The 27,554-nt window shown below is 43.1% G+C and overlaps 1 protein-coding gene across 4 annotated transcripts in view; it reads left to right on the top strand.

Moving 5' to 3' along the window:
* LOC135210186 (torsin-1A-interacting protein 2-like) overlaps positions 1 to 27,554 on the top strand; it is a 181,248-nt gene that overhangs the window by 116,258 nt on the left and 37,436 nt on the right. The window contains exons 1-4 of one of the 4 annotated variants that reach the window (XM_064243017.1): positions 1,740 to 1,877; positions 2,907 to 2,967; positions 3,251 to 3,427; positions 24,485 to 25,157. In XM_064243017.1, the coding sequence (XP_064099087.1) occupies positions 3,281 to 3,427; positions 24,485 to 25,157 (820 nt within the window). In that variant the 5' untranslated portion in view covers positions 1,740 to 1,877; positions 2,907 to 2,967; positions 3,251 to 3,280. Of the gene's footprint in view, positions 1 to 1,720; positions 1,882 to 2,906; positions 2,968 to 3,250; positions 3,428 to 24,484; positions 25,158 to 27,554 lie in introns of those variants that run through there. The other 3 variants (XM_064243016.1, XM_064243019.1, XM_064243018.1) reach the window with 3 other exon arrangements.

Below are 27,554 nucleotides of genomic sequence, written 5' to 3'. Positions count from 1 at the left end.
GTACAAGTGGCGTGCGGATTTATCACAGGAAATGGTTAGTTTATTGACACAAGCTACTCCGTAAACATCGAGATGGCGTCAATCTTCTAAATACCTCGAGTTGTAAGTAAAAATGTTGAACGCGTTTTGGTGAGATTTGCACTACGTTTGAGACCGTTTTCAGTACCCTCTGTTTAAATCTTAAAATTTGGCCTTAATTTCTAACTTTGGAGAAAATACTTACTTCGAAAGGAGAGTAGAGGTCTTTAGCTCCGTTTCTCACCAACAACAAGTCGCGACTGATGCCCATCTCGGGTGTCAGGACGCGTTATAATGTACTTTTTCGGAGGGTGGCTTGCATTGATGGTAGGTGGCCTGCTTGGCCTGCTGTGATGATCTACCCTAGTAGGTAAAAGTCTAGTTTTACCATAAATCTACCAGAATTACTTGAAAAAAACTATCATAATATCTAAAAAAATTCACAAACTTCTGCTGTTCTGTTTTATAGTGTACACTCTAGCTCCTATAAGTAACACTGTGGTCCTTACGTCGGATACAAGTACCGACATGGTAGGCCACCTACTACCTAGTACTACTACCTATCGGACAAGAGTGTGGCTCACATCAAATACTAACTTTAAATAAAACATAAACACTCGTTACTAAAGTATCACTCTTACCTAATAAAGGACAGTCAGGTATATATAACAACGTTATCCGAAATAAATTGGCAGCTTAATCCACGACCTGGTCTTCAAACACAGTTGGCGGGTCAGATAACATTTGGTTTTATAATAGTAGTAGGTTTCGATAATCGTCTATAAAACAGCTCTCCAGCCCATTCTGGTTTGCCTTTGGTTGTGCTTGTTTAAGTTTATTTTTGCCCATTATACCTTATATATATATATATATATATATATATATATATATAGATATATATATATATATATATTTATGTATATATATATATATATATATATATATATATATATATACATTTGACAACCTCCCTTCTTTTATTTCTCTATACAGAATTATGAAATTTAAAGTATATTCGCAATTAGTTTATATTTACCTCCCTGTTAAAGATGAAGCTTGGATTTCAATATGGTCTTAAAACGGTTCTGGTTCATAAATGATAAGGGCTTTGCATTTGCAAATATTGGTGTGTGCGCCTACGCGAGTGCTAACTGATACAAAAGCGGTAGTAGAGAGATGAGAGCTATAGCATGGATTTTTATAACATCCACAGAAATCTGTCGTGTTAGACAAAGACAAATTCTGACGGCATCTACTATAAATGTCAATTGGCCAAATGAGCAAGATGTATAAGGAAAACTAGTACTATCAAAATGTCACTCAATCATCTATTATATGTTTTCTTATCCAGGTCTTAAATGTTCAGGAACATGTTATGCACTTGTTATATAGACATTTTGAATTTGTATTTTTGGAATACCTATTTTCTCAAGTGAATCATGACGCATACACGATGCTTTGTCACATAGCGACGGCTAGACTCAGGTCACACCGCACTGTGCATGAATGCTTATAGTGCGTTCTCAAATTTCGGTACTGTTCAGTTTTGTGTACAAGATGAAGTGTGAGCTTCGCTGTGATAAGATTAATAATAATTTATGTCACATATAAATAACTTATTTAGAGTTTCTGACGTTTTTAAAAAGATTTCCTGTTTTACTTGGTACCGTAAGGACGATGAGTTCTTGAAGTACTGTGAAAAATAATCAGGAATGAACGCACCGAAACAACACAACTTAGAATATGTACAGGAACAATACATCACGGTAGACTGCTGTGTACCTAGTACAGGCTACACTAAACTATTTTGGGATTGCCTAGAAGCCTGCGAATTTTAACGCCGTAATTGCGCCAATGACGTAGGTGGCATTCATTATTCATTCAGGTGGTTAATTAATTAGTTTTACTTTAGACTCCTACAACTAGAATAAGTTTAGAAGGGGATCTCATAAAATGTCTCACTATCAAGGTACTTAGGTAGTAGGTACCTACTAGTAGTAGTAGGTAGCAGGTAGTACTTAGGATACTAGCTAGGCTACCTCGCTATTACCAATAGGCTACTTACCTAACTACGGAGGTAGTCATTCAGTCAGTTCCACAAGTTTTAGAAAAATGTTGTAAACTCTATTGGGTGCTAGTTTGCAGAACGCCAGGATCTGTATCTTAACACCACCTTAGGCTATACCTAGGTAGTAGGTAGTTGTTTCCAAGGTTTAGTGTTACTTGTGAAGGGAGGGGATGGGACCAACCCTCCCCGGCTAGGTTAGGTTAGGTTAGGATGGTATTTTAGGAAAGGTTAGGTAGGTTGTTCCTACACAATATGCAAACACTCGGTACTTTACATAAGGAATTACTTTCGGCGTACCTGGAATTATGGCCATTAAGTTCTTGAACAAGGTGGTTAGGCAGTAGGCTAACTACCGTGTGGCAGGCGGGTATGCCACCCTGCCCGGATGTAAACACTCCACTTTGCCTTTGGCCGTCTTCCGATGAAGATGTGTGTTTGTGAGCTCTTACTGGCTGTTGATTATATTCGTGGTGGATCTTTCTTTTTCTTTTTTAAATAAATTTGTGATAACCTTTATAGCCGCCTTTCTACTTTGTGTTAGTCAGCGGCAAAGGTATGCCAACATTTTTATTATTTACATACTTTCGCCCTTTAACGTGAGGACGAGATATGTATTTACCGTGAGGGTGAGTCATGTATTTAACCTGATCAATTCCCACCCTCCTTCCCCACATCAATTTGAACTTGAATAAAGCAATTGATGAAGGTAGGAGTATCGGCACTCACCTGTTCAGTGTTGCCAACTGTCTGTGATGGTAGCTCAAGTGACAAGATTTTACCTGCAGTGTTAGCAATGCTGGCTATTTAATTTTCCCACTAGTGTGATTGGTAATTGAGAGCTGTTCGGACTAAGTGGGATTAGGGCGAATTCAGGTGTTCAGGTAAGTATTACAATATTAGTTTTAATATGAAAACTTCATGTTACCAATTTCCAGGCAGATGGTTTCATGTACTTACAAAAACTTTTCAGTAGCTTATCATGACAAACATTTGGCACAAAACCTTTGGCACAGATTAATGCAGCTATATTCTACTGTGGTACTTTTAAAACATGAAGACATAAAAAAAAGAAGTCATAATTGTTACTTAAAAGAAGATTTTATTTATGCATTGCGTATGCTTCTGAAAAGATGTTTCTACAGTTATTTTTATCCTTCTTAACAGAAACTAGTAAACACTGTCAAGCGCTCCAAAATGGAATCTGCAGCTACTGCTCGACCAGCAATAAAAAACAGAGGCACCAATTCTCCTCCCTCAATTCCTGGAAGCCCACCATTAACACGGGCTAGGGCCAGTGAAGGAAGATCACCTGTACGAAGAGATAAACAAGAGGCGAGAAGGGTAATAATTTTTACCTATGTGGTTTCCTAACCTTTGGTGTGGTGGGTTATCACTCCATTGAGTGGTGTGCTAAAGTTTGGGAGAAGTTTATTTAATCGTTGACATAAGCTGTCTCTCATTTATAGTAGTTAAGTTTTCCTTATACAGTATTCATATTTTTCTATCCTCAGGCAGTTTTATTATGATAAAAACCTCCATAGCAATATTTCCATGTGCAGTTGTATTCTTAATTTTGAAACAGTAATGGTTGGCATTGCAAAAGTATTTTTTTGCTCATTTTCAGTATTAAAAATTGTTCAAAATACTTTCTCCATCTCTTCTTAATGTCTTCATCCCTATACAATATATTTCCATCTCTTTCCTCAATAACATCCAATTTACCCAAATCCTGTCTGCCTTTTCCTCAAGTTTGAAATATTACAGATATCTTTTTTCTCCCTGTCATGTAGGTTACTCATTTAACACCATATCCAGCCTATTTAAAACTTTTCGTAAAGCCTAATCGTTTGCTTGAAAATTAAGTTTATTTATTGGTTCACATGTAGTTTTTAAACAGGACTTTTTCATAATTCCGATAAGTGGTAAGAGTATGTACCAATAACAAGAGTAGTATGATAATAACATTGTAGACTACTGTATTCATATTCCATTTTCATGCAGTTAACCATGTAAAGCAATTGTGTAGTACAGTCTTAAGAATATTTGTCACTTGGATGCTTACGGTCACTCATGATCAGGTTATTAAAAAAAAATATATTTTTTCCCACACGTTATACAAACCATCGGTCCTTTGCATAAGGAATTGCTTTCAGTGCAGCTGGAACTCTGTCATAAGATTCTAATAACTAGGTAGTTAAGCAGTAACTGCTTGTCCGATAGTCAGGAGTCCCGCCCAACTGAACACAAATATTCCACTTTGCTTTCGACCGCCGTCGTGTGCAGAAATTCTCTCTCCCCGCCTCTGTCGTGAGATCTTTACAACTTTCTTTTTGATTGTTATAATTGTGATTGTTTTGTGTGTTTGTGTATTGATATGCAAACCCACTAATTAGATAAGCCCTCTCGCCCCCCATCTATGCGGCAATTGCGTCCTGGATTAGGGGGCAGGAAATGTGGAGCGTTTCACTCAAGTATTGATATTGCAATACACCCCCTGAACACCTGAACTAGCCCTGGTCACTTACCACCCGCCCGAACCATCATTTATTAAAAATTTACCAAATCTTTGGTTAAAATAACGATCAGTGTTGCCAATCTCCTGGCAAACACCCTCGTTACCTAGTTACCAGCCCACCGCTAGTAGCCCTGCCTCACGGGCCGGTCACACCTGCCCTCTCACGTCAATCACTTATCGTTCGCGGTGGAGTACAGATGTATCCACAGCGAACTCCTTTTTGGTCTTGCCCGGCCTTCATTTGCACCTTTGATTTGATTGAATTTGGTGGCGAATTACGCATCCCTTTGGATTAAGGTTGGATTGCTCTTAATACCTTGTCATTAGACATTGATTCTGCAAAGTAAGAAACAACACAGGCTACGACAACGACTACTGCATCCTCGGCCACGACATCACAGAAAACGACGAGCGGGAGTTCAACAACGTATCGTCTTTGCCAACAATGCAAGAAAAGGATGAGTACCCTATGACACGATAATCATTCCTTATGCGTAAATCGTAGGCCTGTTCAATATAATGTAAAAACCAATGTTTGGAATGTCAGGAGTGGTCTTTGGACCAGATGTTAGGGTATCTCAAACATAGGAAAGGTCTCGTATTAAGAAGTAACTGTAGGCAGGAAGAGACTAACGTAGATCAAGATAAAGACTTAGAGACAGTGCTCTTTAAGAGACTTGAGAGTACGCTGACATCGAGTATGACATCTCTGTTACCGATTTTATGTCAAGATTATGCGAGGATAGATCGAGCAATAGGGATACTGAAATACTAATCGTTCTGTTCCAGCTCCCCCCCTGCCTGTTCCAGAATCAGCCCTAACCGGTGCTGGGGGTTATGGGGATCCGCAAGCCCACGGGCAGGATCCGCCGTCCCCCCTGGCGCGGAGCAGGCAGTGTTGGCAGCAGATTCCCCTTCCCTCGATGACATCTCTGTTACCGATTTTAGGTCAAGATTATGTGAGGATAGATCGAGCAATAGGATACTGAAATTACTAATCGTTCTTTTCCAGCTCCCCTGCCTGTTCCAGAATCAGCCCTAACCGGTGCTGGGGGTTATGGGGATCCGCAAGCCCACGGGCAGGATCCGCCGTCCCCCCTGGCGCGGAGCAGGCAGTGTTGGCAGCAGATTCCCCTTCCCTCGATGTGTAAGTTCTCAGGATGATAAAAACTTAGGTCAGATATAGACGAGTAGGGATAATAGGCTACATAGTGTTTAGTTTAGGAAGAGAAGTGCAGGCTTCTTCGGGTCGGTTTTCTATTAAAAGTAGTAGTTTTTAGAGGCACAGTGTCCTTAGAGCATCTTTAGGCTTTTTCCTGCTTAGAGTTCCTTGCATCAGAAGCTTTTATTTTAGGCCAGGGTTGGTCTTTCAGATATGCTCCTTCGTCTTTAAGGTTACTTTCCTCTACGTATACGATACGATAATTGTTAATATCAACTAATTCTCCGTTCAATGCATATTGACTTACGATGTTCAGTATGAAGAGAAATCGAATAAAATTAACTACGGTTAGCCTAGTGTTCACGATGATATATCGTATGCATATTCAGTAGCCTAGCCTAACCTAAAGTATTCGCTGTACAACATATCGGTAGTTATTTTTATATTGGCTAACGCTGTAGGCTTAAGGCATTCTTGACTTCGGATAATTCAATACAGGTGTTAATTGAAAACGAACGAGAATCCGATCTGAGGATAATTAATATGAATGTAATCGAACAGAATGAAGATCGATTCTGTCCGACTAAAGCATTATAATTGTATTATGTGTATCATCATATTGGCGTAGTATAAACACTAAACTCGGCAGTCATTCACGCTGGGAATCAGCGGATGACGGATACGGGTTTGCGTCGCCGTATCCATCTCATTCTCTCCTGATTGACTAAAATGACTAACGTAACAACACTCTCACTTATGCCAAGTTTGTACAAAACGTCTTAAAGGAGACTGTCTTCAACTATGTTGACATTTAATATAGTCAATGAGGTATTTATCTTGGGGCATATAATCAGATGTCAGATATAAGGAATTTGTATGTATGACGTCTTCATACGTTTAACAGACTATTGCCGTCAGTATTTATATTGAGCTTATGTCAATTACAGTTACAAATTATTACCAGTCGTATTATCAAATTACAATGACAACTGAAATTAATATTAGGCCTAATAAAGTTAATTTAATTACCTTTAAATATTATTTTATTACTTTTCAATTAAATTATAATTACACTAGCTTGTCGTCAAACAGCACTATTGTAAGGAGGTGTGGTTTAGACAGACAAGGATGCCGGCTAGTCTATTTTTTTTTTTTCTCCTTGGCTTCAGATTCGACCATATCACTTGGTCTCGGCTAATGTTTTTGTCCTTAGTTAGCATATTAATGAATATCTGGATACTTAACTTATGTAACGAAGTCATACTGTTCGTCTTACGATGTAATTTAAGACCAAAATTTGACTGATACGTCTCATTGGAAGCTAGTTTTTCACTCGGGTTAGATGGCGTTAAATTTAGGATTCCGATCGTTTTTCACTCGTTTTCATAGGTATTACGAACTTTACACTTTATATACGTTATTAATCCTTTGTCTGTGTGAAAACAACAGTAATGAGCTCTTTCATGCTATTAGTTTCTTTTACCACGGCTGCGTTGGAATTCATACATAAGCTCGGGACTTCTGTCCAGGTTGCTGATGAACGTAATTTTGCCTTATTAGCTTCAGCTGCATTTATAACATGAATACAGTAATTACCGTCCCACGCGGATGAATACAATAACGGATGTTGCTATCGGATTCGATCACTGTCACACGCTGATCAATACAATAAAGTGATGTTGTTATAGGAGTCGATCGCATTAGCAACAAGTTCTCGTTCGGTTGTTCATAGCTGTACGGAGTTATACGAGTATTATCGTTAAGATAATACCCTTTTAACTTGCTGCAATTTGCGGAGGTGGAGATATTAGACGATCGTAATTTCTTTCTCTCTCTCTCTCTCTCTTTTCCCTGATTTTATCTCTCTCTCTCTCTCTCTTTTCCCTGATTTTATATTCTCTCTTTATCCTAGGACGTTGGTTTTCTCTCTCTCTCGCTTGATTTTATCTCCGCTCTCCTCGCTCGCTCATTCCTCTTTTCCCTGTTTTATTTTACATCTCATTCTCTCTTTATTCCTAGACGATTGTTTTCTTTATCAACTCTTCTCCTCTCTCTCTCTCTCACTTTTCTGATTTCATATTCTCTCCATATTCTCTCATCCTATTTTCCACGCTCTCCTAACACTGGACTCATTGTGCAACAGAGGTTTTTCTTCCTTTCACACCTTTTTCAAACTTTCTCAATTTCCCTTCAGCGCTGACTGACCTCATAGGTCCCAATACTCGGCCTTTGGCCTAAATTCTATTTTTAAACCCAACAATCTTGCTGTCTGAGTTAGTATTAGAGTAGGGAGCGAATATTCGGAATATGTATAAGGTATTCATGATATGATATATCACAAGAGGATTTTAAGTATTAGGAAAGATAGGAAAGAACATGTCTGGGTCTATCTGAGGGTATTCTTCCAAGTGCCAACCAGGCAGAGTACAGACAGGCAGTTACAACACTACAAGAGAGGACATCACTACGATCGACGACACCGTTGTCTCCTCCGTACATGAGAGGCCTAAGGCCACATGGGAGGTCTTCAGTTTCCCTCCATACATGAGAGGCCGAGAGCCACATGGGAGGTCTTCAGATTCCCTCCATACATGAGAGGCCGAGAGCCACATGGGAGGTCTTCAGATTCCCTCCATACATGAGAGGCCGAGAGCCACATGGGAGGTCTTCAGTTTTTCCTCTACTCAGGTGAGGCACATAGCCAGCTGAGAGGAAACAGGTTTGTATCCCTTCCGCACTCAATGAGTTTTGACCTTAGGGTAGAGGTGCAGGGAATTTTTCCCTCCACATATGGCAGGCCTAGAAGGCCACACATGGGAGATTAGCTTGGACGAGTGACAAATGAACTTGAGACTGACTCGCGTACTCAATTAATATTGACTGACAAACTAGTACAGTGGAGGGCCGGGCAGATTTGATTCCCACCTCCAAATTAATGTTGTTAATCGGGCTAGTTCAGGTGTTCAGGGGGTGTATTGCAATATGAAGTTTTATTGTAAAACTAATATTGTAATACCTACCTGAACACCTGAATGATTCCCACCCTCCTCCCCTCTCATACAGAGTTATTGAGTTATGATTGACGTGAGAGGGCAGGTGTGACCGCCCGTGAGGCAGGGCTACTAGCGGTGGGCTGGTAACTAGGTAACGAGGGTGTTTGCCAGGAGATTGGCAACACTGATCGTTTATTTTAACCAAAGATTTGGTAAATTTTTAATAAATGATGGTCGGGCTGGTAAGTGACCAGGGCTAGTTCAGGTGGTTCAGGTAGGTATTACAATATTAGTTTTACAATAAAAACTTCATGTTGACTCTCACGCCCTTTGTGCGAGGTGCCGAGGGCATGAGTGCGTTTGAACTAATACATGTGATACTTGTATCTCTTGGTCGGAAAAGCAGTGGGAGAGATATGAGGGAAGGAAGAAGCTGCATAAGTCTTTCAAGGCGTCGGAGGAGGTTCTCCTTCGACTCCCTTGGTCACCAATATGTCGTCGTCTTTCCTTCCTTCTGCAAACTTCCCCGTCTCGCTCTTTCCCCTTTGGGGGACATCTCTCCTTCCGCTTCTTCTCTCGACGTGTCGAGTACAGAGGATGGAGGGAGGCATGCCGACTTGGAGTTGTACTCGGGAACTTCTGTTAGCTCAGGAGGGGATACTTCCCCTTCTGGGCGAACAGGAACTCCCTCGATTAACCAGACTTTTGCTCCCTCAGGTACGTCTAACACCGCGGGTGGGGATCTGTGGCAAGTATGGCGTACCCTGAATCTGCCTGGCACTCCTTCTCTTCAGGGACTGCTAAGTCATCTGGCAGCAGTACCAGTGACTCATGGTATCGAGTTGAGGACGACCACAACCATCTCAACACCTGGGTATGCAACACAGCCACATCTGGTGTATACCCAGCACATAACATCGGCCACTCCATCTGCTGCAGTTGCACCAGTGCTGCATACATCGAGGGTGGAATATTTCCCACCTCCTCCTCCAGTAAAGGTCCTTTACGGCTAGAATAGAAGAAGTTAAGGACCTTGACTACTGGGAAAGACTACAATCCTTAAAATTATATTGTCTAGAAAGGAGAAGAGAACGCTACATGATAATTCAGGCATGGAAACAGATAGAAGGAATAGCTGAAAACATCATGGAGCTAAAAATATCAGAAAGAGCAAGCAGAGGTAGATTAATAGTGCCCAAAACTATACCAGGAAAAATAAGGAAAGCACACAGGGCATTAATCCACTACGCACTAGCATCGATAATGCAGCGTCTATTCAATGCTTTGCCAGCTCATCTGAGGAATATAACAAGAGTGAGCGTAGATGCGTTTAAGAATAAGCTCGACAAATATCTAAAATGCATCCCAGACCATCCAAGATTGGAAGATGCAAAATATACCGGAAGATGTATTAGCAACTCTGGTAGACATTAGTGGTGCCTCATACTGAGGGACCTGGGGCAACCCGAATAAGATGTAAGTTCTGTAAGGTAAGGTCAGGCTATGCTGTCCTCGCTCCCCCTCCTAATTTTGAGTGCCCAAAGAGCTCGCCCCTGGACTCCCATCCTGTTACTGTTGCCGTGCCTGTCGCCCCTGTTCCTGCCTGTGGGAGTGCTGCTACAGCATCAGTTCCTCTGTCCCAAGCCGTGGTGGATCCCGCTGCTTCGGCAGCTGCTGCAGCCCCGTCCTGGGTGGGGGATCTTTCTGCTGTTCTGAGGAAGCTGGGAAAAAAAAGTCTAAGAAGTGGGAGGTGTCATCATTGTCTTCTTTACCTACATCTTCGCCATCTGCTGCCTACTCCACTTCTCCTTTTGAGGCTGCCTGGCTGAAGAAGAAGATGGTGTTCTCACCCCCCACCCCCACAAGAAGTCTTGTTGTGGGACTTCTAAGGGCCTGTCTCATTGTTCCGGTGAGACAAGTGGGCCTTCCGCTGGTCCTCCCATTCCTTCGGGAATAGGAACCCCCTCGCCGTCCCCAGGGATGAGCAGGGCAGGGACAGCAGAGGTACCAGCAACTGCCGGTACTTCTGCTCCTGGCTCTTGAGGCTCTGCTTCTGGGCCGGGAACCGTCTTGGGTACTCATGAGCAAGTTTCACCGAGTGTACAGTCACCTACAGGTGAACGTGCAGCTAGGGTCTGTGGCGCTGAGTACGCTCACCGTCAGGACTCCGGCACGGGGCAGAAGGAAGATGGGAGTCACCCAGGTGATTCTTGCCTAGCTGTGATCGTTCCCGTAACAATTGTCCGGTTCCCAGGGTAGACGTGATGGTCCCCTGGGACCGTACATGAGGTTAGACCGGGTGGAGGTCCCCCCAGTCTCCAGGAACAGCTTTGGCTGCTTCTGGGACTGTGCTCGTTGAGATGACAGTGCCCTCTCTCGTTGTGTTTGTGGACGCTACCCGTCACCAGACCGTCGATCACACCAGCATGATTGGACGGTCTGGGCAGCCGGTAGAGCGCTTCGCCACAGGGAGAACACTCATCTAGACCTGCAGACCCATCATCATCGCCGGTTGGTGATCGCCTGCAGCCCTCTCTGTTTGCTGGTAAACAGAGCGGGAGCGTCAGATCTGCTTCACCTGTCCCTTCAACTTCCTCGGGATACACCGGGAGGAGCATGGTGACTAGGGGGTACCGTGAGGAGTGCGCTCCTCACGATCCATCCATTAGAGCATATGTGTCCAGTTTGGTCTTAGGACCCAAGAGGTCATATGCTCAAGTGGTCAGAGTAGATCACAGGGGGTCTGATGAGGTTCTTCCTGCTGAAGGAAGAGTATCTCAGGAGGGACGTGGCCTGGATGGATCTGACGGTCCATCGCCTCAGGACACTGTCAGTGGAGATAGAGAGGTCTTTTGCGGAGGTCATTGCGCTGATTCGTCAGCACAATGACCTCGTGGAAGGATCAATGGTTGCTCCTTCTGACTGCCCCTCCCGGTTAGTCATTCTGGGGGCCTAAGAAGGAACCCAGAGCTTCTGTAGGGCTTCCATGGTCCTCCTTGGCTGACGGTGTGCTGGACCAGGTGAACACTCTTGCCTCAGGACAAGAGGCTTCGCTTAGGTCCAGCAGGTCAGACAAGCTGCTTCCCCCTCCTCTGCCTCGTCAGTGGCGTTTCTACATGCCTTCGGAGAACCCTTTGCCAACCAAACAGGTTGACCCGGAGTTAGCTCGTCTAACTCCTGGCTTGCCTCCACAACACCTGCTGTCCGAGAACTCTGGTTCACACAGCAAGAGGCAGCGGCTTTGGAGTCTACCGCTATGGCAGCCTTCCAGGCCGTCCCCTGGCTGGATCTGTGGTCCCTCACAGTATCCAAAGTTGCAGCCTCTTCGGGACTGGTAACTCCTGGAGAAGACTCAGCTTTCAGGAGACTTTGTCAGTCTGGGGTAGGGCTATCTCCTACCTGGCCCACCAGACTGCCAACCTGTGGGCCAACCTGGTGCTTAGGAGGAGGGATACTGTCCTGAATCAAGTATCCAGGTTGGCTGGCTCGGAGTTGGCATTGGATCTAAGGAATGGACCATTGCTGGGTTCCTCCTCTCTCTTCCCTAGAGAGATGGTGGACGCTGCGATGGAAAAACAGAGCTGAAGATAGCTACCGTTTAGTACACCAGGGAGTTACGAAGACATCTAGGCCATCTCATTCAACTGCGGCTAGGCCTTGGTCTTGCCCCCAAGACCTCTGCTCCGTCGAAGGGGGCCACAGGGAAAGACTCCGCCTTCCTTCACTTTGAGAGGCGAGCGTCAGCCCTCCTCCTCTCGCCGGAAGGGAGGTAAGTGAAAGGGGAAGAAGGGGAAACGCTAGGGACAGCGTTCCCCCTCGCTGCTGAAAGTTGGGGGGTACCTGGTGAGCCATTGGCCAACATGGCAGCGCTACCTAGCCGAGGCCTAAGTAGTAGATATACTTTGGGAGGGATATCTTCTCCCCTTCGAGTCGAGGCCACCCCTCACTTCTCATCCGGTCCATCACCAGACGTATGTTCCCGGTTCAGCCAGGGACGTAGCGCTCAAGGAAGTAGTGCAAACTATGCTGAGCAAGGGAGCTGTGGAAATCATGCGAGAACCGTCACCAGGTTTCTACAGCCGGCTTTTCCTGGTGAAGTCTATGGGGGGCCTGGAGACTGGTGATAAGTCTCTCTTCTTTGAACCGATTCGTTCACCAGGATCAATTCATGATGGAAACTGCACGTTCCGTGCTCAATTCCATCAGGGAGAACGATTTCATGCTTTCGGTGGCCCTGAAGGATGCATATTTTTAAATACCCATCCATTGGTCCTCCAGGAAGTACCTATGCTTTATCCTCGACAGGACAGTGTTCCAATTCAGGGCACTTTGTTTCAGACTTTCGACCGCCCCTCAGATGTTCACAAGAGTGTTCACACTGGTGTCAGCTTGGGCCCACTCGGTTGGGATATGTCTTTTGAGGTATCTCAACAATTGGTTAGTCCTGGTGAGCTCTCGCTCGCAGTTGCTACAGGACAGAGATTGCCTCCTCAACTTTTGTTGCAATCTGGGGATCGTGATAAATTTCGAGAAGTCGGACTCTTCCCCCAAACAGAGGATAAAGTACCTGGGCATGCTGATCAACACGGTAGCAGTACGAGTTTTCCCCGCAGACTCGAGGATCAGCAGGTTTAGGCAGGCAGCTCTACGATTTCTGTCATTACAGGAACAGCCAGCTCAGCTTTGGCAAGTCGTGATCAGTCACCTGTCGTCCCTAGAGAAGTTAGTCCCTCACAGGCGTCTTCACCTGTGGTCTCTGCAATGTAGACTGAAGGAGTGTTGGTCACAGGCATGGGATCCGCAATCCTTCCTAGTTCCTCTCACGGAGAACGTGAGGGAGGATTTAGCCTGGTGGCTAGAGGACAGGAACCTCTTAATAGGAGTGCAGTGGCACACACTGCACCTCCGGAGATAAGTCTGTTCTTGGACGCATGGATCGAGGGTCGGGGCGCACACCTGGAGGAGTTGCTGGTTTCAGACGTGTGGGATCGACACAACAAGCACCTTCACATCATCGTCCTGGAACTAGTGGGGCCGCCCAGTAGGGGATCTGTTCACCACCCGGCACAACAGAAAACTCCCGGTTTTCTTCTCCATCATGCTGGACTCATGGGCAGCTGCAGAGGACGCATTCCAGCACCCAAGGGACAACCTCGAAGTGTACGCCTTTCCCCTGTCCTGTCTGATTCGCAAGGTGATCAGCAGGGCACTGGTCACCAGCAACCTTCAGATGATTGTGGGGACTCCCAAAAGGCCTCAGGCCGTTTGGTATCCAGACCTGCTGGCTCTTCTCTCGGAGGCACCGTGGGAGATTCCCCCATGGCACAACCTGCTGTGCCAACCACACGTGGAACTGTACCACCTTGCATTACATTTCCTGTGTCTTCAAGGCTGATGGTTATCCAACATCTCTTGTGAGCCAGAGGCTTTTCTTGCTGAGCAGCAAGAGAGATGGCAGGATACCTCAGACAGTCCTCCAGCGGTATACCAGGGAAAGTGGTCCGTTTTCTGTGGCTGGTGTCGTAGACAGGGTCTCTCTCTCTGCTCAGAATCGCTCTTCAGCAGGTAGCGGATTTCCTAGTCTTTCTTCGCTGAGAGAAGCTCCTCTCCGTTTCGGCAGTTAAGGGATATAGGGCTACTTTAGCCTTAGTCCTAAAGCTGCGGGGTGTAGATATTTCCTCCTCCATGGAAATATCCCTCCTTGAGGAGCTTTGAGAGGTCTTGCCCACCCGGGGAACTTAGGCCCCTTGAGTGGGATGTGACTCTCGTCCTAAGGAGTTTGACTCGTGGACCCTACAAGCCTCTCTGAGAGTCATCAAACAGGGATCTGACCCTCAAGACCATCTTTCTGCTGGCCCTGGCATTGGTGAAGAGAGTAGGGGAACTTCTAGGTCTCTCGTTTGATGTTAAACACTCGAGGGGATGGGGATCAGTTATGCTCGATTTTGTCTCAGATTTCGTAGCGAAGTCTCAGAATTCCTCGGTCCCTGACGATAGATTCGAGTCCTTTATGATCCCCTCCCTAGAGGACTTTACTGGTAATGATCGGGAAGAGATGCTACTTTGTCCTGTTAGAGTGCTACGGCGCTATCTGAAGAGAATTCGTCATGTCAGGCCTGAGTGTCGATGCTTCTTTGTTTAGCACCGGGGTAACAAAGAAAGAAGTGTCCAAGAACACTATTTCTTTCTGGCTTCGTGAGGTAATCAGAAAAGCATACTACTCATAAAGGGGTTTCGACACTGGTACCTTTCGTCCGAGAGCCCACGAACTTAGAGGTGTTGGTCCTACCCTTGCGTTCCGCAAGAACTTGTCGGTATCGCAGGTGCTGAAAGCAGGATTGTGGTCCAACCAGACCACCTTCATCTCCTTCTACCTTCAGGATATTGCTCACAGGTCCTTGGACACTTTTTCCTTGGGACCATTGGTGGTTGCTCAACAAGTTGTGTAGCTTACCCAGCTCCTCTAATGGGACAAGGTTGCACCTTGTCCTTCTGGTGACCGTGTGAATGAAGGGTGAATGAGAGTGTGACTGGCTTCTCTTCCTCTCTTCTTTTCTTTTCCTTCGGGCAGGGAGTGATGGTCGTTACATGCTGGAGAGGGCGACAGATGCAGGTAAGCTCCCTCTCCAGGTAAGCTATGTGACTGAGCTCCATTCTTTTCCTTTCATAAGGGATAGAAGCATGTATCCGTCCCTTCTCTAACAAGGTGGAAGTGGACAGCCATAAGAGACAAATCCAATACGATGTATTTGTCCTCTTACTTCCGACTATAAGTTCTTGTTTGCTATTCATAAGAGGTTACACATGCCTCCCTCTTATGAATTGGTCCAGAGGTCTGGCTATTGGTCTTGCAGTGATTTCACTCTGATCAACTGGACAGAGGCAAGGCTCTCCCCCTTGCTCTTATGACCAAGGAGGGAACCTTGGATGGCTGAACACCAGTCTGTTCACAAGACTCAGATTTCTCCCACCAATCAGTGAGTCTTCCTTATGTAAAGGACTGATGGTTTGTATAACATGTAGGAACAAATCACAATTTTTGAAAGTAAATTTTATTTTTCCTAACTATACAAACCTGAGGTCCTTTACATATAGGCCCACCTCATGCCACCCCACAATCTGTTCCTGGGCCTAAAGCAAAGTGGAATGTTTACGTCCAGTCGGGCAGGACTCCCAACTATCAGACAAGCAGTTATTGCCTAACTACCTTACGACCGAGTTCCAGCTGCGCTGCAAGTGGTTCCTTATGAAAAGGACCTCAGGTTCGTATAGTTAGGAAAAATACAATTTACTTTCAAAAACTGTTTTGTTCATGAATCTTACCTGCCAGATATATATATAGCTGTATTCTCCGAAGTCCGACAGAATTTCAAAACTCCCGGCACACGCAGTGGTCGGCCAGGTGGTAGTACCCATTCCCGCCGCTGGGAGGCGGGCGTAAGGAACCATTCCCATTTTCTGTCAGATATTTTCTGTTGCCAGTGCAGCCAACAAGTGTTTTCTGCACCTCCGTCATTGGATTTTGGAACTCTTTTGGTCACTGGAGTATCCCCATTGATTTTTGGTTATTTGATTTGGATCGATGGTTAGGCATACGCTAATTGTGGATTGTTTTGATTTTGGCTTGATTTTTCCTTAAACTTACGATGTCTGGATCAAGTTCGACTAGGCCAGAGTATGTTGTGTGGAAGAATGCAAGGTTAGGCTACCAAAAACTTCAGTAGACCCTCATACAGTGTGCGCGAATTGTAGGAAACATGTTTAGGAGGTCTTCCTCCAGGCGTGTAACACAAGTTACCCGTCCAGTAGAATTTATCCCTCCAAAGACCTGTGATGCCTTCGGGCCCTACAATAGTGTCTTTGGAGGGTAATACCCTATCTGTGATTCTTAAATCTTTGCATAGCCTGGAATCATGTTTGCATTATAAAGTTTTAATAGTGTAGTGAAGTGTAGTGATAATGCCATGAGTGTTCATTCTATCGCGTAAGCGTATAATTTCTCATTGACAAAACACTACCGCGTGATGGCTCTCCCTACCTCGGCGAGGCAGAATGTAGTAGGGAGGTAGCTGTCCAAGTGTCTAGAATACTCTACGTTTGTTCATAAAACTTACCAGTCAGATATATATATATATATATATATCTGCCGGGTAAAGGTGAACAAGCGTTGTTGTATCATAGTAATATTATTTTTTTACCCTTACGTCATATTACTATCAAGCGGTTGTATGGTTCAAGTTATATACTCATACCGTAGTTACTCCTACGGAGGACAACCGAGAGTACGATTATTCTGATTACATTTAATCGGGTTTCCCTATTTTTAAACATTTAAGGTATTGTTATGACAATACCAAGTCAGCCTTTTATATTTAGCAAATTCAGTTTCGCTTAAATATACCAGTTTGATGGTTTTTTCTTTCTGCTCTAGAATGATAGTAAACCTATTCATTCGTAGAATGGTATAGGTGGCAACTCAGGCAGAGCAGTGCGAGAACGACGAACGTTCTCTGAGTCTGCTGTCACTATTGCCAGCTCAGTTCCAGGTGATTGTCTGCCATGCGTGGTAGGTTACGTCTCTCTCTCCTGCGGGATTGACGGACTAACCGTATTTCTACCCTACAATCACGGCCTTAGCCTCGGGTTGAGGGGAATTCTAGCATACATGACTGAACATCATCTTCACTTTGCGAGAATTTTTTTCATATATATATAGATAAATATAATATATATATATATATATATATATAGATATATATATATATATATATATAGTGTATGTATATGTATGTAGTATAGTATATATATGTATACAGTGTTCCCCCCGTATTCGCGGGGGATGCGTACCAGAACCCCCCCCCCCGAATGAGTAGTCAGAATCCGCGAATGTTTGGAACCCCTATAAAAGCGCTAAAAACAGTCTATTTTGTTAGTTAAAACTTAAGAAAAACCACTAAAAATTTTCATACTTGGTTTTTTTAATGGTTTTATCACAAAAAGTGCATTTTATGATGAAATTGATCACAAAAACCAGGAATTTGTGGATATTTCTCATAGAAAAATACCGCGAATGCGCGAATTTTCCGCGAATAATGCGGGGGGAAACGTTCCCGAGAGAAATCCTCGAATGTGTGAGTCTGGGAATCTGGAGAACGCGAATACGAGGGGGTGGGGTCCCCACTGTATATATATATATTATATATATATATATATATATATATATATATATATATATATATATATATATATATATATATGTGTGTGTGTATGTATATATATATGTATTAGACCTTTTCGGTTCTGTTTACCGCAAGGTAACAGAATTCTGTACGAGTCTACAGTGGCATAGCACACATGATTTCCCTCGAAACAAGAATGATGTGCAAGAGATGCAGTCAATTAGCTCGCCGAGACGTCCCTCGCTCGGTTATGAGGGACTCTCCTTCCGCTGCCAAATACGACAGCGCCGAGCGTGACGCTCGGCAGGATGCTCGGCTGGACGCACAACGTAATGCTTCTTCAGACATTCGCCGAGAATCAGAGAATAGTAATGAATCTCAGAAAGGAGACTTTTGGGAAGAAACAAATGAACAATCTTCTACAGTGTCTTCAGATTACTCCTGTTTAAGTGAAACGCAGCCTTATTAGGGAAGGAAACATGCTCGGTGAGGGAATGAATGAATTGCAGGGGACCATTTCCTCGCTGGAGAAGTTTGTTTTCCCTGAATAGACTGAAATTCACACTCTCCAGTTTTTCCTGCAGAAAAACTGGAATAGCACAGATGATCTAGAAATGATTCTGAACATCTCTCATAGTCAAGATTCGTCTAAAGGTGATGTCATGGCTCATAATCTCATAGAATTCAATCTTGAAAGATTACTTTTGTCTTCAGAGACGTCCTCCCCGTGCAGGATTTGGAACTCTTGGAGGGTCTTGCTCCCTCTGAGGAGAACGAAGACGCTAGATGTCGGCACAAGGTCGGGCCGTCGTTCCTTTGGTACCTCGTAGGTGGGGGGACGCTTTCTCGTCCGTTAGCTCCTTCTGCTTTTGTCGGTCGTCTCCTGGCAATTGGAAGACTTTCCTCCGAAAAAGAGAGCTAAGATGTATGATGTATGTCGCACAAGCGGCCTTCGTCTTTGGTCTCAGGGAGGGGGACGCTTCACGTCCTCTCTCTTTTCTGCTGTGTTGCGATCTTCACCAGAGAGGACGTCTTCCGACGAGTATGCTTTTGAGCGCTTCGGTCACTCCAAAGATATATCCTTGGCGGTCCATGTGAGAAGGAGGAGGGCTTCCCCTCGCCCATCGTCTTCTCAAAGGATCAGCCCTTTGCCTGAGAAGGAATGTTCTCCATCGAAAAGGATGATTGTGTCTTTGCAACAACAACTTGTTTCGTTGATTGCAGTGAGAAAGGCAAAGCCACATCGCGAGAGGAAGGATGATATGCTGCCAATCAAGAGTCCAGGCAGTCCCCTTGTCCTTCTCCTCGTTCCGCTCTTTCGCCAGTTGCTTCGCTCTCTAGATTTCGTGCAGCTCCCCAGAGGTTGTCTAGAGAGCACGGTGGACCATCTTCCCAGAACGTGTGTCAGTCGAGAAGAAAAAGAGGTCTTGGTTCGATGGCTTCGAGCCTCTTTTGAAGAATAGTTTCAACCTGCGGCCCCTCAGTCTCCTCCTTCGCAATTGTTATCTTCGAAGGACGACTGGCTCATTCATGCCTCCACTCAAACACGGTGTCTGAAGGATTTTCAAACAACTTAATCGTTGGTGAAGTCCCTGGGACTACTGGTGAATTTCGAAAAGTCACATCTGATCCCAACCCAATCCATCGTGTATCTGGGGATTCAGATGGATTCAGTGGCTTTTCGAGCTTTTCCGTCCCAGGGACGTCAGCAGCAAGGCTTAGACAAAGTGTCAGCCTTCCTAAGGAAAGATTCGTGCTCGGTGAGGGAATGGATGAGTCTAACTGGGGACCATTTCCTCGCTGGAGAAGTTTGTTTCCTTGGGGAGACTGCACCTCAGACCGTTACAATTTTTTCTCAAGTACAATTGGAAAGAAAACAAGAATCTACACATGATCTTGGAAATTTCAGGAGAGGTAAAACATCACTTGAAATGGTGGCTAGATCCAGTGTAGCTTCAGAGCCCCGACCTAGTGTTGTTCTCCGACGCGTCCACCACGGGGTGGGGAGCTTCATTAGGGGGGGGGAAAGAAGTGTCAGGCACCTGGAGAGGGAACAGGTGTCCTGGCACATAAACCTAAAGGAAATGGCAGCCATCTTTTTAGCTCTCCAGTTTTTCCAAGAAAAAGTCTTTCATCGAATAGTCCAAGTCAACTCAGACAACACCACAGCTCTGGTGTACTTGAAAAAGTAGGGAGGAACACAGTCTTGGTCCCTTTTTGCTCTGGCAAAGGAGATCTTGCTGTGGGCAAGGGCACTGGACGTCACGATCCTTACGAAGTTTGTAGCAGGAGTAGAGAACGTCCGGGCAGATCTCCTCAGCAGACGAGGTCAACTTCTGCCAACCGAGTGGACTCTGCATCAGGAGGTATGCCAAGAGATGTGGGGTTGGGGACAATCCGCTCGTGGATATCTTTGCGACGTCCAGAACGAAGAGGCTTCCACTGTACTGCTCCCCGTTACTCGACCCAGCTGCAGTGGCGATAGACACACTTCTCTGGGACTGGACGGGAATGGACCTGTACGCCTTTCCCCGTTCAAGATCTTAGGGGAAGTCATGAGAAAGTTTGCGGCGTCGGAAGGGGCGAGAATGACTTTGTTCGCCCCGTTCTGGCCTGCGAGAGACTGGTTCACAGAGGTCATGGCCTTCGTAGTAGACTTCCCGAGGACGCTTCCAGTAAGGACAGATCTACTCAGACAGCCCCACTTCGAGAGGTACCACAGAAGCCTCTCCGCTCTGAGTCTGACTGCATTCAGACTATCCAAAAGTTGGCCAGAGCGAGAGGCTTTTATAGGTCAATGGCGAAAGCTATCGCCAGTGCAAGAAGAGCGTTATCCAACGCAGTGTACCAATCGAAGTGGACAGTCTTCAGGAGTTGGTGCAAGAAGAACGGCATTTCCTCCACCACGACCTCTGTGAGCCAGATTGCTGACTTCCTTTTATATCTGAGAAGGGATCTAAAACTTGCAGTCTCTACAATCAAGGGATATAAGAGTGTGCTTTTAGTTGTCTTTAGGCACAGAGGCCTGGACTTGGCAGACAGCAGAGACCTTCACGATCTCTTGAGATCTTTCGAAACAATGAAGGTTCAACAACCCAAGTTGCCGTCTTGGAACTTGGATGTAGTTCTGAAGTTCCTCATGTCCAGTCCATTCGAACCTATGCATGAAGTGCGAGCTTTTATGAATTCTTCTTGGTTCCATAACAATATGTCATAAAGGACATATGAGCTGTCACTTATGGGAGATGCAATTCTGTGTTGACCTCCCATTACACAAAGGATGTCAATTTAACCTACGAGAGATCCTTTTCTCTTGGTTATACGTGTCTGTGGATACGTTGCTGGGATAGGGAGCCAACACTGATCCTTAACTAGTGAGTTAATTTTTAGTTTAACTTAGTGATTTTTATTGGGGTTTTTGAAAGGAGTTTGGGGATAACTCTTCAAATTAAGCGCTAATCCTCGTGTTAGGATCAGGTGATCGGGATCGGTGTTGTGCTCCTTAATTATGCTAATAGGCATAGGTATATGGTCATATGAGTGGATTAGCACCCATTGACAAATGCCAGTTAGGCTCTGCCGAGTAAGTGGATAAGACCCCATCGGCAGACCCACAAGAACTCTTAGCCATAGGTCACATCCTCGCTGAGGCTCTTGAGACAAAGCAGACTCCTAAGCAATAGCTAGGAAGTCAACCCTCTGTCTGAAAAGATAGGAACCAAGGTTTATAAGAGGTGCTTCTGATAACTTGTGGTGTTCGGTCAGGAAGCCAAGTTTACCAATTTCAAAGAATGCTTTGGCTTTTTTCTTGAGGGACACCATCAAGGAAGCGCATTCATCCTGTCAAGACAGTGATATGAAAGTGTAGTGTTGAAGGTGAATGCGCATGGAGTGAGGGCTATTTCTACGTCGGTAGCCTTCCAAAAGAACATGGCACTCAATGACATCTTGAATGCCACATTTTGGCGTAGTAATTCAGTGTTTGCCTCTCACTACCTTCGGGAGGTGAGGATTACATACGAGAACTGCTACTCTTTGGGCCCATATGTCGCAGCAGACACTATATTGGGGACAGAGAGTAGCACTCTTCCTATCATTTAGGAAATATGTTAGTTTGGACTTTTTAATTTTATTTCTTTTTATTTTTTGTTTTTATTATGTTTATGTAGGTGTTTAGTTTTTTGTGGTCTTGGGTAGGCCGCCTTAGGCGGACTTCCCTCCATTAGCCTTGGTTATACGAAGTTTAACCAGATAGGCTAGGTCAGGTGGTAATGTTTTTGCTTCGCCCTCATAGTAGGGTAAAATGTTTTTGTCACAGTGTGGTCACGCCCCCGTTGACAAATCATCTGGAGCGCACCAGCTACATAGGTCACGTCCTTGCTGGCACCTCCAGTGAAGCATTAACAGCATTCGGTGTCTAAACAACACCTATATGATCGGTCACATTGTGGTCATGCTCCCCGTGACAGTTCATTAGAGCGCACCAGCTACACAGGTTACGTCCTTGCTGGCACCTCTAGGAATGCAGTACCCAAAATTGGAGGTCTATAATGTAGGATCTAGTTGCATTGTGGTCACGCCCCCGTTGACAGATCCTCTAGAACTCAACAGCTTCACAGGTCACTACCTAGCTGGAGTCTCTGGTAAAGCAGAAGCAGACTTGGGTGACGGTACTCATGAAGTCAGCTATGCTAACAGTTAAGGAACCAAAATATCAATCATATATATGAAATTCTTTCCCAAAATCGAATCTGTCTCCCCCTTCCTCCAAAGGTGGGATTCAGCTATATATATATCTGGCAGGTAAGATTCATGAACAAAATGATATTGTTATGATACAATAAAGTTTGTTCATACTTACCTGGCAGATATATATAATCAAAGCGCCCACCCACCTCCCCTCAGGAGACAGTGGCACTGGAAAATCTGACAGAAAATGGGACTGGTTCCTTACGCCCGCCTCCCAGCGGCGGGGAATGGGTACTACCACCTGGCCGACCACTGCGTGTGCCGGGAGTTTTGAAATTCTGTCGGACTTCGGAGAATATAGCTATATATATATCTGCCAGGTAAGTATGAACAAACTTTATTGTATCATAACAATATTTTTTTTTTTTTTTTTTTTTTTTTTTTCAAATCAAGTAAGCAATCTCCATGCTATCTAGCCAGATATCCCATCCCTTCCACTTTCCTTCATGCAGTAACTAACTACTTCATCATTCCTTTGCTGCCAGAACAACTAACAGACAAGGAAGATCTTCCTCTTAGCCATTTCAGAACCTTAAGGTATTAAATCAAGTGAACCTCTACTGTAGGAGAAGCAGTTCATGATTATTTCTGTGTTTATGGGAAGAAACTAAAACTACCGTCTACCTTTGGTTAAGAATGGTTAATTGACAGTTTATCCCTCCACTTCTGAGTCTCAAGCATCCCTTGTGAGAGTCAAGGGTCTCGAGGTCAGAACTATAGGAACTTTGATAGATTTAAAGATTAACTGACAATAATATAATAGCTAATATGAGTATAGTACTTGGAAGTTACTCTTTTCTTTTTTAAAATTTCACGTAAAAGATAACTCTCATAAATTCTTAAGATACTTGAGCGGCTGACCTTTTTTGGAGGTAGCAGTCAGGGAATTATATTCTTCATCTTCATAATACATCCCCTAACCTCTAGGCTTAGATATCAGGTATAATTGCTATGCCATATAATAATGGTAAGAGTGATAAAAAGTATTCCTGTACAATGCTTAAAAAGATTAGTGTATGCTGGATACGTGGTACATGAAATTTTCACCCTTTAATCGCACATCTTTTAAAATAATTCTACAAAGGAAATGGGGCTTTACGTCAATATCAGATGTTATGTGACCCAACTTCCTCTCTAAAACTGTATTATATATTCAAGTAATTTTAATACAAATGTTATTTGTCATATACAGTGGTCCCCCCGTATTCACGGGGGATGCGTACCAGACCCCCCTGTGAATTGTTAGAACCCGCAAATAGTTGGAACCCCTATAAAAATGCTGAAAACAGCCTATTTTGTTAATTAAAACTCAAGAAAAACCCACTAAAAATTATTATACTTGGTTTTTTTAATAGTTTTATCAGAAAAAGTTCATTTTATGATGAAATTGATAAAAAAAAATCAGGAATTTGTGGATCTTTCTCAGAAAAATACCGCAAATATGCGAATTTTCCGCAAATAATGCAGGGAAACGGTCCCGAGAGAAATCCGCGAATGTGTTAGTGTGAATACAGGGAGTCCACTGTAGTGCAGTAACTATGTACAAACTCACCAATATGTGTTTTCATAAATGTTCTGTTTTGTAGTTTTTGTGATATTTTGAATTATTAATACTCAAAACCTGTTCATGTAAAGGTGAAACTTTGGAATAGAACCTCACTTGTGTTGAAAGATCATTTTGTATATCCTCTGCAGAGGGTTCAGTTGAAGAAAGAAGAAAGTTTATTCCAAAATACTAAGTTTCTATTTCAGTTTTTATAAGGTAATTTTTTTTACCTTTACGTATATTTATTATTTCAGCTAGATGATGAGGAGAGTGATGAAGAATTTGACATCAGCCATCCCAAAGATGAAATTGACCGAGCTGCCCACCATAGTTCATCAGGAGTTTATCCAGATATTTCATCCTTATCATCGAAGGAGTCAGACACAGAGTGTCTGCCTGGAAGTAGCCCCAGTTTCCAGAGGCATAACAGATCACATGAAGAATACCATGTAACTAATCGCACAAAGTGCATTGGTAAAAATTGCCCTGTAGGAACCAGAAAAGGCCCTCTTACTCCTGAAAAGGGGAGCCCTGGTAGGAAAGTATATCCTGACTTGAGGCCACAAGATAGGAAAAAGGGAAGAGTCATGCCTCTTCTTTATATTGGATTTATAGCATTGATTATCGTTTGCGTTTTAACATTCTATGACTCTCTGAAAAATCTTGAAGAGATCCCAAGTTCAGAACCATATGTAAAGCCTATTGAGAAAGTGTATAGTGACATTAAAGAGGAGTTAAAGACAATCAATTCAGAATTTACACAGACAAGGCAGTTTTGGGTTCAGCTAATAGGACAATTAGAAACAATCATGAGAGAGAGTCCAGTGCAACCAGCTGTAGTACTTTCTGTGGTTCCTGAAGGGGCAGAACGAACAGCTGTGTGCCTTCTTCATAGGATTAGCCAAGCAATTAGCGATGGATTTGAAGGTAAGTCATCTTAAGCTACACTTTGCATTGGATCCTATACATTTTCTAGGTGTTCGTTAAAAAATTAATCCGTTTGTGATACAGGCAGTCTCCAGTTATCGGCGATCTGGTTTTATGGTGCTTGTCTAGCACCATAACGGGCTGAGTTCCAGTTATCGGTCTTATGGCACGCCATAAGGGTTCTCATGCACGCCATAAGCGTGCCATAAGCACCATTATGTTACCATAAATGACAGAGTTTTGGTTAATGGCAGTTTTCACTCACTGGCACACCCCTGGGAATGGAACACCCTCCCCCCTCCCCAATTACGAGGGACTGCCTCTAGTTTTAAAGATATTGCAAAATGTTATTTGTTCCTACACAATATACAAACCATCAGTCCATTACCATAGGAATTGCTTAAGGCATAGCCTGGACACAACCGATGAAATCTTCAAAGAACATGGTTCGGTAGTTAACCCTCTTACGCCGCAGCGGTAACAAAAAAAAAAAATTGTCTCCCGTGTGCTGGAGGTGTTTCAGAGTGAGCGCGGAAGCGGAAAAAATATTTTTTTCAAAAAATCACAGCGCGCTTAGTTTTCAAGATTAAGAGTTCATTTTTGGCTCCTTTTTTTGTCATTGGCTGAAGTTTAGTATGCAACCATCAGAAATGAAAAAAATTATCATTATCATATATAAATAATGCGATATATGATAGCGCAAAAACGAAATTTCATATATAATTGTATTCAAATCGCGCTGTGCGCCAAACGGTTAAAGGTAGCAAGTTACTTTTTTTTTCGTTGTAATTTACACTAAATTGCGATCATTTTGGTATATAACACATTGTTAAATGATAAAAGCAACACAGAGAAAATATTATCACAAAATAATGCATGAATTCATAACGCGCGGACGTAAACAAATATTTTTTTCAAAAATTCACCATAAATCTAAATATTGTCCTAGAGACTTCCAATTTCTTTCAAAATGAAGACAAATGATTGAATATTACTATACTGTAAGAGTATTAGCTTACAATTGCAGTTTTTGACCATATCTGACGAGTTAAAGTTGACCGAATGTCGAATTTTGTTATATATATATTTTTTATATGCAATTATTTCGGAAATAAGAAAAGCTACAACCTTCAAATATATTTCGTTTTATTCTACATGAAATTGTGCACATTTTCATATATAAAACTATGAAATGCCTAATATGAAATGGAGCAAATATTCCAAGAATGGGACGTACGCATTTCGGAGATTTGTGGCGGAGAATCCGCGCGCAGAGGGAAGGAAAGATTTTTTTTTAAATTCACCATAAATCTAAATATTTTGCTAGAGACTTTGAATTTGTTTCAAGATGAAGATAAATGACTGAATATTACTAGACTGTAATAGTTTTAGCTACAATTGCGTTTTTTTTCGACCATTTCGTAGAGTCAAAGTTGAGCCGATCGTGTTTTTTTTTCTATTTATCGTGATTTATATGCAAATATTTCAAAAATGAGAAAAGCTACAACCTTCAATTATTTTATTGTGTATTCTACATGAAATTGCGCACATTTTCATATATAAAACTTTATGTAACGGCTAATTTAAAATGATGCAAACATTACCACAATCGCACGTATGATTTTTTCGGAAGAGTTACCGCTGTTGAGTGGACGTAAAGAAAGAAAATGTTATTTTTTTCATAAATTCACCATAAATCGAAATATTGTGCCAGAGACTTCCAATTTGTTGCAAAATGAAGGTAAATGCTTGAATATTACTAGAATATAAGCATTTTAGCTTACAATTGCGTTTTTTTCGACCATTTCGGTAGAGTCAAATTTGATTTTCCGAAGGTTGAAATTTTGGCAATTATCATTATTTATATGAAAATATTTCAAAACTGATAAAAGCTACAACCATGGGTTGTTTTTAGTTGTATTGTGCATGAAATTGCGCACATTTCCATATATAAAACTTTATATAACGGCTAATTTTAAAATGGTGCAAACATTACCACAATCGCATGTATGATTTTTTTTCGGAAGAGTTACCGCACGGACATAAGGAAAAGTTTTCTCATAAATTCACCATAAATCGAAATATTGTGCTAGAGACTTCCAATTAGTTGCAAAATTAAGGTAAATGATTGAATATTACTTAAATATAAGAGTTTTAGCTTACAATTGCGTTTTTCGACCATTTCGGTAGAGTCAAAGTTGACCGAAGGTTGAAATTTTGGCAATTATCGTTATTTATATGAAAATATCTCAAAGCTGATAAAAGCTACAATCATGAGTATTTTATTGTTGTATTCTACATAAAAGTGCACACATTTTCATATATAATACTTCATGTAACGGCTAATTTACAATGGTACAAAAATTATGTCAAAGTGACTAAATAATTTCCGAGATG

Source organism: Macrobrachium nipponense, chromosome 39, assembly GCF_015104395.2.
Source record: "Macrobrachium nipponense isolate FS-2020 chromosome 39, ASM1510439v2, whole genome shotgun sequence".
NCBI lineage: Eukaryota > Metazoa > Arthropoda > Malacostraca > Decapoda > Palaemonidae > Macrobrachium > Macrobrachium nipponense.
The sequence above is the reverse complement of the archived record's forward strand: the minus strand, read 5'-3'. Positions and strand labels throughout refer to the sequence as shown.